Below are 12,432 nucleotides of genomic sequence, written 5' to 3'. Positions count from 1 at the left end.
AAATATGATGTTTGTTTGCTTGCATTTTGACATAGTATTCATATAAGCATATTTGGCTCATATTTCGATGTAGTGTTTATGTAAACAGTGTGCCAAAATTAAACTATTTATTAAACAGAATTAAATTGTTCATAAAAATAATTTTTGATCGGCTGTTTTTGAGTATAAACTATATTTCGTGCATAATTTTTAAAATTTTTATTTTGAATTATTTTTATAAATTTTTGAATATTAAATATTTATTAAAAAATTTATTTATTTTAAATAATTTTAAATAAGTATTAAAAATATTCATATTTTGTAAATTAAATTGTTTTTAAAGAAAACTTAATAAGTTGTTAGCTGTATTAAAAAAGAAATATTATTGTAATCTTAAATATTACCTGTTTTTTCATGTAATTTTAGCTCATGAAAAGTGGGCTCTAGAATGAAGTATGTTCCGAATTCTGTTTTGAGTATAAACACGAAAGACATATCAAAGCAACAACTGTAATGTTATATATATTATTTTAAATGTTTAGCTATGTATGGTAAGCAATAAATTTGTATATGCTGTGTGACCATAGGAATGTTTACAAGGATTACAAACAGTTAGAACTGTCATGTGAAAGTTTAGAAGAAGTGGATAGTTGGAAAGCTTCCCTACTTCGAGCTGGGGTATATCCAGAGAGAACGTCTTCAGAGCTCACAAATGGAGAAGAAGGTTCTTCAGAAGGATCCACATCAATGGACCCCCAGCTGGAAAGACAAGTTGAAACTATTCGCAACCTTGTGGATTCTTACATGAAGATCATTACAAAAACATTCCGTGATCTTGTCCCTAAAATTCTGATGCATTTGACTATTAACAGTGTAAGCATACAACTTCCATTTTAATAATAATAATAATAATAATAATAAAACTGTTGCACATAATTTTTTTTCATTGGAAGCTAAATTTTACTTATTTTAGAGTTGCTGTAAGGTTTGTAATGGGGTCTAATGTATTGATTGTATCAAAAGTTATGACAGTTCAAATGAAATTACTGCTTATGAATTCAATCAGTTTTTTAATTACTATGATATCAAATCTAAAAATCTGTTAAACTTTTCAATTCAAATATAATTTTTTATTTTTCTAACAATCATAATCCTCTTTCAGACCAAAGACTTTATATATTCTGAATTGCTAGCAAACCTATATTCTGCTGGAGATCAGGTAGGTAATTTTAAATATTAAAATTTTAAGTAAATCTTAAATTTAGTTCACAAATTTCTGTTGTAGAAATGCTGTATAAAGACGTTTTTAATAGTAAGCTAATTAAATTAGATACTAAATGGTTTGTTGGTTTAAAATGTTATTAAGTGTTATGATAGCTAATGAAATAATGCATTCATTTGATTGTTTTAATGAAAATTTCAATATTAATTAAAATTGTGTAATTTTGTAATATTCAGTTTGAAAATTATTAAACATTCACATGATTCCAAATTTTGCTTAATGTGCTGCATAAATTATGAATATTAAATTCATCAAATGCTGATTTTTAAAGCAATATAAATCAAATAAAATATATGTGAGTGCTTGAGAACATAAAATAATGAGCAGTTTATTTTTGAGCAGTTATGTGAAACTTTTCCTTCATTGTTTAAAGAATCTGTCTAGATGAAGCCTATGAGTTGATGATTTCCTTTCTGTATGAAAAAGATCAAGTTTGTTAAATTTCAAGCAGTGACATTATGCATTGTAGAATTCATAATAAATATTGTTATAAAAGGATACTTAAATTTTTCTATGGATGTTTAGTTTTTTAACTGTTATCTGAAAATTGAGATACGTATCAGTTTTTTTTCTGGCAACTTTAAAAAGAATTAATAATTCATAAATATTCTCTCAATCATTTTTGAATTGCTGCTTCAGATTTATTATGATATTCTTCTTAACAGTGCAATCATTCCTTATTTAAAAAATTTAATTTGGCATTAATTTTAAATGTGAAGATTTAACGTATTTCAAGAGACATAGTATATCAGATTAATCTATACAAGTGTATTGTTTGAGTTGTCTTAAATGCATAAAACTACATTTTAATACTACCATTTGAGGGGGGGGGACTGAAAAGCACTGGAAATAGTAGAATATATAACAGGGATTTTCAAGACCATGGGAGCCGCTTGATAGGTTTTATGAACGTTCGAGAGCTGCAAGTCCCAATTTAGATTGTTTCAAAAATAATGAAATATAAAGAAACTTTTGAAGTAAATGAATGAATATGTAATTAATATGATTACATATAAATGTAATATATTCGGGAACAATAATTTTGATAGCACAGAAGTGTTGATCCATAATGACTAAGAAATCGGAGGCAAAGGCAGATTAAATCTTTGGTTTTATTTTTGGCAACATGTTGCGGCTACACACAAGTCGACAAATTAAATGTGCCTGTTCCTAAGGGCTTACATTTTTGATAGATTTGCAGCAAAAAAGAAGAAGCAGACAGACTGCAGTCCAGCTAAGGAAAACATAGAAAGTGCGTAATGTTCAGGAAGAAATTTTATGTCAAACTGAGTTAGTTTTGGTTCTCAAAGCATTTTGATTGGATAGTTAATATTGCTGTAAAATTATTATTATTATTATTATTGGATGCTTAAGTTTTAGTTCAATTTACATCACCAGAATTACATAAGAGTCATATGACATAGATTTTTCTCTAAATGACACAGTGCAAATAGAAGTTACTATTTTTAGAATAGAGAAGGGAAATTAATTTACGCTGCTAATTTAATCTTTTACACATTTATTTTTCTTACATAAATATGAATAAATACATCCTATATCTACTATCTATACTGTTTTATATTACAAAAAATTAAGTCCCAAGAAAATAAAAATTTGTAACACTTGTACTGGGTAACAATTTTTATTTCTTTGTACAAAGTAAAAAGGAAGTATTGTAATCGCAAAAAGTTTAATGCAATTTAACAATGTTTTTGCGTGACATTTGTACATAAGGACAGAATAAAGGGCTCTTTTCTCCCCAAAAAAATTCTAAAACTGATTTAAAATGAATTCTGAAGAGAATTTTTATGGCGTCTGTGCGTACGTACGTATCTCGCATAACTCAAAAACGAGTAGCCTCAGAATATTGAACTGCTATAACTTGTAGATGTGCACCTTGTATTTTGGTTGCAATCGGTCGCACCAAAAGTATACAAATATATCCACTCTGTTACTCGGCTGGTCTCAGTTTCTTATTCTTATATGTTTGTAAATTGTGCATTTTTTGCTTTAAAAATGGTTGAATTATGTTGTTCTTATCTTCTGGTTAAGGTTTTTATGCCTTTAGTAAATCTGCATGCAATATTTGTAGAATTATCAACAATTTAAAACTTGTTTAAGTGCAGCTAAGCCTAATTATTTTTGCCATGGTGGCCATGTTTGTTTACATTTGAAACTCTAATATCCACTCAAAATAGTGGATTTTTTGATAATCTAGAGAAACTAAGCTTCACAATATTACAATATATTTTGTACTTCACAATATATTTTGAGTTTTTATGTATTTCAGTCTTGTGGTGAAGTGAGTACTGAATTAATTAAATGAGAAATACTGAATCGTCTGTGAAAAACTGTTTCTTTTTTGTTTTTATTTGTTTAATTTCTTTTATACATCATTTTAGATTAATTATAGTATTTGAATAGAATATGTGGCAACGATTAGATTATTCTTCAGATGATATAAATTTTGTGCATTCCGAGATATAAAATGAATGAAATGTAACGCTGTTAAGGGACCTTAGCGCCAGAGTGTCACTATGGTAAACAAATGTAGTGAATTTTAAAGAGTACATTCATTCTATTGTGATTTATGCACTATCGATGAAGTAGATTTAATTCAATCCAATAAGTTTAGAAGAAGTGCAAGAAAAAATGTGTATAATTTAATATTCCGTACAAGGAAGTCATTTGGTGTACACATCAGATTTTTTCTTCAGGTAGGAAAACCAAATATTTTCTTCAGATTTTCCTAATACCTCTCTGTTTATAGAAGTAAAATGAACTGATATTTATTGGTCTAATAAAAAATTGTTATTTGAGTAAATTACAAATCTTTATTTTAAAGAAAATTGAGTGTTTTTTTTTTAAAACATGTGAACAGTCTTTTAGAAAGGATAAATTAAATGATACAGGTCAATGCATACTGTAGAGAAACTGTTATTCAAGGAAGAATATTTAAAAATAAGCTATTAACTTGTTTAGGCTTTTGCTTAAAGAGTAATTTTGTTTCTCCACACAATTAACATACGGACGAACATACTGAGATCATTCAAATCATTGGCTCCTAAATTAAGAAATCATTAAATATATTTTCCCCAAACTTTGGAATAATTTCTTTTACTGATGCCCAGTATAGAAGAATTCACACACACACACACACACACACACACACAAAAGATATATATATATATATATATAATTGCAATTTCAGTGGTATTTGAATAATCAGTATCTCTCATGACAGCCCTGACTGATTTCAGCGTGGCATCCAAAGGAATCTGCCAGAATTTTTTAGTAATCAGTACACTGTGCATCATTGAAAATTGTCAAAACTATCTCTCGAATTGTCCAAATAATTTTGGACATAGATAGCGAATTATTATTGAAAACTTTCGAAACTTGTCTCTCGAATTGTACTGATAATTTTGGACATAGATAACAAAGTTCATGTGCACCACTGAAAATTCTCAAAACCACCTCTTGAATCATTATTAAAGATACATGGCACTGCATGATTTCTATTTGAAATTCCATTTGTATTAAAAAATCAAACTATATTTATTCAAAACAAGTCACATTTCAGATGGCAAAGGATCGTAAGTAGCCCGTGAGCTGCACTTTGGCCGTATCTAATATATGAGATTTATAAAAAGCAGTTGAGATTTTGATGAAATTAGAAAGCTTTAGTGACATCTAATTTACAAATTGAAGTCTTTTATATAATTTTAGCAGTTTCTAGCTCATTTGCAAATCCTATCTCATTTGCTTGAGTCTATCCGGAAGAAGAGACCAAAAATGTGGTCTGAGCAGTCATGGGTGTTGTTGCATGACAGTGCAGTCCCTACTCGTCAATGACTTTCTTGTGAAAACGAAAACAACTGTTTTGCCTCATCCTCCATACTCACCTGATATCACACCCTGTAATTTCTTCCTATTTCCTGAACTGGCAAGATGCTTGCAGGGTCATCAATTTTAATCTTCAGATGATGTTAAATGTGAATCGCTGGTTGAATTAAAGGACATGGCCAAAAATGGATTTCAGACATGCTTCGATGAACTTTACAGGTGCTTGCAAAAGAGTGTTGTTGCACAAGGGTCTTATTTTAAAGGATGATTTGTTTCTGCAATTTAATTCATAATATTTTTTATGTTACAGACTCAGTCCGGGAACTTCCGAATCATACCTCATTTGTAGTTTGCAATAATATCATTGTAACTGTCTTGTAATAAATTCATTTGTAATGTGTTTATTTTTTGTGATATAGTTTCATACCAAAATAATGCATATTGTTACTTATTTTGATTAACTTTTAAATGACGCGTGCCAGCACATAATATGGCATTCCAGAAGTAATTTTACCTGTAACAGCAATCGCGCGCTGGCACATATAATAAAATTCTATGCTTTAAAGTTTTAGTAATAAATGTAGTCATGTAATAATCTTTTATTACCTCTTTTAAATAATATTTCTTATAATAATTTGGCATATGGGTACAATCTGTTTCTTTGACATAGCATTAATTATGAATACAACATCACATGACCAGTAGAAAAATTGTTAAGGTTTCTATGCCTTTAGTTAATCTGCATGCAATAGTTGTAGAATTATCAACAGTTTAAGGAGTGTTAAGCCTAACGAGACCACTATTTGTGTACATTTGAAACTCTTAGTAGAATAACGAATTTACCAAATTTAAACTTTCAGTTTTGTGCACCAGGAAATCTGTCTTTCTGTCCATTGGGTAAAATTTTTTTTTTAACTGTATGTGCTGTTTTATATTTTCTGTATTTTACAATTTTTAATGAAGATGCTTTGAGTTTTTGTGTATTTTTGTCTTGCTGGGAAATAAGAACTAAATTAATTTAATGAGAAATACATCTCTAATGAAATTCGAGGAAATAAGTTTGAAATGCAACAAAAAAAGCATATAATTTAATTGGCCATGCAAAAAAGTCGTGGTGTCCACATCAGATATTTTTATAGTGTATTATTGAGTAAATTGAAATATTAACTGAATTATTCCTTCCTTGAATTAGAGTTCTTTGATGGAAGAATCACCAGAGGAAGCTCATAAAAGAGAAGAATTGCTGCGCATGTATCATGCTTGTAAAGAAGCCTTAAATATTATTGGTGATGTTTCTATGCACACTTCTTACTCTCCCATGCCACCCCCAGTCAAAGATGATTGGCTGAAGGTGTCAACTCCAGATTCACCTCGGTAAGTGCATTGCTTTTATGTCATGTTTGTAAATATTAGAATACTAAGCTAATCAGTTTCTAGTTTTTTTTTTTTTTTTTTTTTTTGGGTGGGAGGATATATTTTGTAAGAAATTTTAATAATGCTGCTATTCAGCTGTTTGAAAGTTGTGCCTTTGCAACTGAGAATATTTTCTTTTGATTGATAAATTATAGAAGTAATTAATTTATTATTTGATGATGCACATATACTTAAGTTTTGCATAATGATGTATTGTAAAAATAATATCCATCGATAAGAGATTCTAACTTTTGGTGCTACTCAACTTTAGTGCTGAATTTAAAGTATTTTCTTTCCATATGTTAGAATCTAAATTTTTATTAGGGAAAAAGAGAATCTTTCTTTGATCTAAAAAAAGAGCAAAATAAGATTCTTAGGCGTAATATCCCTTAAGTATTTTACGGAATTAACAATGTAGTGCCATCTGGTAGCATTTTATTTTATAGCATACAATGCACATTAAATGGTCATGAGTGATATATTTAGCTTTGCTATAACAGCATTGCATTTTAATTTTTTGTTGCATGTATGTAGCTTTAAATTTATGCTCGAAAAGAAATTCTACAATATTAACCATTCTGTCGTGCCACTATCAAACTTCATGAGAGGTGAGTTTCTCTGTTACTGGCAACAGGAGAGAGATTGTTATTCGAAAAGATGGATGAACACATTCCGTTGTAATGATCATTTTGTGGATGTTGCATATTGTAAAATAAACCTATTAAACTGTGCTAAATAGTATTAAAATGCTATATATTAAAAGATCTTTCATCTGATCTAAATTTTAACAAACCACTCACTTTTCTCTTAAACTCACAATGATGTTCACGACATTTTTGGCACCCCTGGGTGGGCGTGTTTGTTGAAACATGTCGGATAAAAGAATAGATAGGGTAAGTTGATTACCTTATACTTCCATTTTGAAGTTATTGATTATTGTTTTACTGAAGTTTAAAGTACTATTCTTGCCTAATTTTTATCTGAATATTTTAAACTTAAGACAAAATGGAAGTGATGAAAAGAAACAAAACTGCACAACGTTCAGCTTTTACTAAAGCATATAAAAGACTAGATCAACTTTTAATGATGTTAATGTTGATTATGAAGAAGCAGAAATGTGTTTTCATTTTTCAAAAAAAAAAAAAAAAAAAAAAAAAAAAAAAAGGCAGAAACATTAGAATTGACGCATAATGCTTATTTAGATACTCTAACTGATGATAAAGAATTCGAATCAGAATTTGAAATAACAGAGGACTGTCAAGAAAAGGCGGTTAGGATACAGTTAAAATCGGAACGATTTCTCGATAATATTAAGAGAAAATTAAATGAAATACAAAATACAGCGTCTGAGAGTAGTCAGAAATTAGTTACTGATGAAAGTACATGTAAAACTTTGTGCCAACGCCTACCGAAAGTAGAACTTTATAAGTTCGCAGGTGATTTAAAAAATTGACTTGCGTTCTGGAATCAGTTTAAAAACATACATGAAAATAATAACTTAACGAATGCAGACAAATTCCATTATTTGATACAGTCAACAAAAATTAAATTAGAAGCTAGAGATATTGTAGAATCTTTTCCTGTAACGAACGAAAATTATCCTTTGGCTATAGAAAGCCTCACTGAGAGATATGGTCGTAAAGAACTTTTAATTGATTTTTATGTTCGAGAGTTAATAAAACTTGTTTTGGATAACGCAGCGAAAAAGAAGCAGGATTCTTTGAGTAGTTTGTATAACAAACTTTCAACACAACTTAGAGCCCTGAGCAGTCTCGGTGTGACAACTGATCAGTGTGGAACAATTTTATACCTTCTTGTAGAAAGTGTCGTATTCATGTATTGCGATCATTTGAAAAACAATGAAAAATTACTAAATCTGAACAAACATTTCGAGTCTTGATGCAATAATAGAATTTCTGAAAAGCGAAGTTCAGTCAGAGGAAAAAATAAAATTAAGCAGAGTGGATATTTTTTCTCTGTTTGATCATAAACACTTCGCAACTAGCCAAAATATTCCTTCCATGTCGGATTTGATGAATCATGAAGCAATACCTTCTTGTTCATTTTGTTTAAAAGATCATGAAATGCATAACTGTAAAAAGGCATTTTATATTCTGTTAGATAAAAAAATGTCTGTGGTAAAAAAGAAAGGTTTATGCAGAATATGCTTGGTTAAAGGTCACCTCAGTAACCAGTGTCGATCAAATGTTAAGTGTCAAATCTGTTCAAAAAGACATTTGAAATTTTTTTTGTCCTAGTCTTGAATGTAATAAGTCTAGTGAAATGCATAACCAGGAAAATGATAAGAGAAAACAATCGATTCTTTGCATTCGCGTGCTACGAATGAAGTTTTTGTTCAGACCTTGGTTGTAAACATAGAGGGTAAGAATAAAAGGCGTAAAGTTAGATTAAAGATTGATACGGGAAGCTCAAATAGTTATATTTTAAAGTCTACCACAGAAGAAATGGGTTTTAACTTGCAATGGGAGGAAGAATTTAGTCACTCTTTATTTGGTGGAACGAAAACTGAAATTTATAAACATAAATGTTACAGGATTTATTTGAGTAGCCTTAATGGTAATTATTCGTGTAAATTAGGTGCTGTAGACCATGATGTTATTTGTAATGATATTTCAAGCATAAGACATGGTTCTTGGATTTGCGAATTAGGAAATAAAGGAATACACTTAACTGATACCCAAGGGAATCCAGGCCCTATTGAAGTACTGTTAGGGGCAGACGTTGCAGGGAAGTTATTTACTGGCAAACAAGAAGAACTAAGAACAGGTTTAGTGGCTATAGAAACAAAATTGGGTTGGACTTTGATGTGTAAAGTACCTCAATCCGAACATCAGCACAATGTAAATATGACTATAGTTTCTGTGTTATCTCAAGAAGACCTGCCTATTTCATCACTATGGGACTTAGAATTATTGGGTATCCGAGATCCTGTTGAACAAAAAACTAAAGAAGAGTCAAGAAGAACTATTATAGTTCATTTTCAAGAAACAGTTCATCAATTAGAAAATGGTAGATACAAGGTTAATATGCCTTGGAAGATTGAGCCTGCAGTCTTACCTGATAATTATGACCTATCTTTGAAAAGACTCGAATCTACTATGAAGAAGTTGGAAAAAATCGGATATCGTGAAAAGTATCATGAAGTGTTTAATGAATGGCTGCAGGAAGGAGTTATTGAAGAAGTTCCTCAAAAGGAGGTGTCTTTACCTGTTGTTCATTACCTCCCACATCATCGAGTCATTAAGGAAACGTCTTCACTATCTTCCATGAAAATTAGACCTGTTTTTGATGCTTTGGCAAAGCTTCCTAATCAGCCATCTCTAAATGATTGCTTAAAGAATGGAATTAATTTGATTGAAACTATTCCCTCTATTCTAGCAAGATTTCACTTACATGAAATTGGTCTGATTTCAGACATCAGAAGAGCTTTTTTACAGATATCTCTAAATGAAAGAGATCGAGATTTTTTACATTTTCATTGGTATGGTGATGATGGTAGAATGAAAACATTTAGTCACACCCGTGTGGTATTTGGCATTACTTGTAGTCCATTTTTGCTAATGGCGGTTACTGACCATCATTTATACAAAGAATCCTGGAAAGAAAAATATTCTGAAGAATTTCTTTAAAAATTACAAGATAGTTTTTATGTCGATATTTGCATAACTAGTGTACAAAATAATGCCGAACTAGAAATAATTCATCGAATCTGCAACTAATGTGATGAAAGAGGGAATGTTTGATCTAAGAGGATGGGAAAGTTCTGGCATTCCTGCATTTTCAGAAAGTACAACATCACCGGTATTAGGACTGATTTGGGACAAAGATTTAGATACCTTAAAAATAGACACCGAATCTTTGAAATTTGATGAAAGAGGAAAGGTAACTAAAAGGAAAATACTTTCACTAGTTAGTCGAGTATTTGATCCCATAGGTTTCCTTGCTCCTGTTATGATTCAACGTAAGATTTTGCTGCAATCCACTTGGAAAAGCAAAGAATCATAGCATGATGAAGTGAAGGATGAAATGAAGAAGAAATTTCTAAAATGGAGAAAATAACTGAAATACTTCAAAAATATAAAAATTCCAAGATGGTTAGGTATGATGAAGGAATCCAGTTTAAGTATCCATAATTTTCTCGATGCCAGTAATAAAGCTTATGCGGCATGCATTTTCTTAAGAAGTGAATCCAGTATGGGTTCAGTGACTGTTCAATTACTTCAAGCCAAATCACAAATAACTCCAATGAAGACTATTACTATACCACATCTTGAATTAATAGCCGTTACCGTAGGTGCTAGGTTGTTTAGTTCTGTGAAGCAAGCTCTGAAACTTCCCAACATCAAGACTCTTTTGGACAGATTCGTCCACAGTTCTTGTGTGGATAACTCGTCGAGAACAGTGGTCGGTATTCATTACAAACAGAATACCATATATACCCGCGTATAAGTATAGTCGATACCGCATATAAGTCGACCCTCCCACTTTGACATAAAAAATTCGTAGAAAATAAGAAACCCGCGTATAAGTCGACCCCCCACTTCCGAAATCGATCGAGAAACTTCGTAAAATTTTTTTTAAGTACTACATTTATTCAAAATCATCTGAGAAAAAAAAGTAAATATACGATAAAAAATACCTTGGTAAATAAACAAAATCAAAATCCTTCAACGTCCGATTCATGGTCAGATTCACCAAACATTTCACAGAACTCTTCTGTCGTCATTGGCTCGTCATCATACATATTTTCAGTCACAAACTCTGTTTTGTTACAATCACTACTAGAGCCTTCGTCGTCATTTTCACTTTCAAAAACAGCTAAACAGCTTCACTTTCAAAAACAATTCTAAATCATTTTATAATCATTTCAAAGGGTATTTCGTTCCAAGCATCTTTAACCCACTGAGCAATTAATGTAATATCGGGCTTTTTATTGTTGGCTCCCTTTGTAAATGTTGGTTGACCGGAACTAATCCACTCTGCCCAATATTTTCTAACATTTACTTTGAAGGGCTTATTGAGGCAGACATCTAGGGTTGAATGACGGATGTCAATCCTCCCGGAATTAAAAAAAGATTCGCGGAAAAGATTTGCGTACGTAAAATCTATCTGCATTTTCCCTTTTTAAAAGTTAAAAGAAATATTAAAAACTGTTCAGTTATTACGTGGGCTATTTTTTTTAAAATTTTGACGTGTATGCCTGTTTACAAAAGTGTTTCATGAATGAACAATAACTATTATAAAGACTTATACGTACGTAAAAACTATCTGCATTTCTCTTTTCTTGGCATGTTGGGGAAACTTTTTTATTGCTCGATATTGATCAGTTGTTCGGGGGCTGAAAATTCTTTGGTTTAATCGAAACTTACTCTAGTTAAAGTATGAAACTCTGTGATTAGTTCGTCACATAATTTAAGTCATGAAATTACGTCAAGTAAGTGACTTATTTGATAAGTCATCCAATTTGAGTGCGGAAAGAAAACAGCTGCATTACATAAAGAAATTTTTTAACTTCCGATTCCTTTAATTTTTTACGGCCCCGCGTATGATTCGACCCCCCCCACTTTGAAGTCTGTTTTTTGTCCAAAATATCTCGACTTATACGTGGGTATATACGGTAAGTGAAATTAGAAAATTGACAACTTCGAAAGATTTGTTCCATATTTCAACTGACCACAATCCAGCAGACATTTTATCAAGAGGTTGTGGACCCAGGCAACTTCAGAAACGCAAGTAGTGGCAAGGGCCAGCCTGGTTGAAGAATTTGAAGGAGCAGTGGCCAAAGTCAGCTGTAAATATTAATGAGAAAGAAGTCGAGATGGAGAAACAAAAGTCAGTCATCTCTGCTAGTAACACAGAGCTAGAGTCAATTTCATTGCAGTTAGCCAGAA

At 31.0% G+C, this 12,432-nt stretch overlaps 1 protein-coding gene across 5 annotated transcripts in view; it reads left to right on the top strand.

The window, feature by feature from the left end:
- The window catches only part of LOC118190433 (dynamin-like), a 92,478-nt gene that overhangs the window by 60,520 nt on the left and 19,526 nt on the right, over positions 1–12,432 (top strand). For 4 of the 5 annotated variants that reach the window (XM_085816682.1, XM_035361142.2, XM_035361139.2 and 1 more), the window contains 3 exons: positions 567–852; positions 1,142–1,198; positions 6,300–6,481. In XM_085816682.1, coding sequence (XP_085672808.1) covers positions 567–852; positions 1,142–1,198; positions 6,300–6,481 — 525 coding nt within the window. Of the gene's footprint in view, positions 1–566; positions 853–1,141; positions 1,199–6,299; positions 6,486–12,432 lie in introns of those variants that run through there. The other variant, XM_085816683.1, reaches the window with a different exon arrangement.

Source organism: Stegodyphus dumicola, chromosome 5 (assembly GCF_044657685.1).
Source record: "Stegodyphus dumicola isolate Sdum_Otavi_A_Nest chromosome 5, ASM4465768v1".
Lineage (NCBI taxonomy): Eukaryota > Metazoa > Arthropoda > Arachnida > Araneae > Eresidae > Stegodyphus > Stegodyphus dumicola.
Note: the sequence above shows the minus strand (reverse complement) of the source record. Positions and strands in the feature narration are given on the sequence as shown.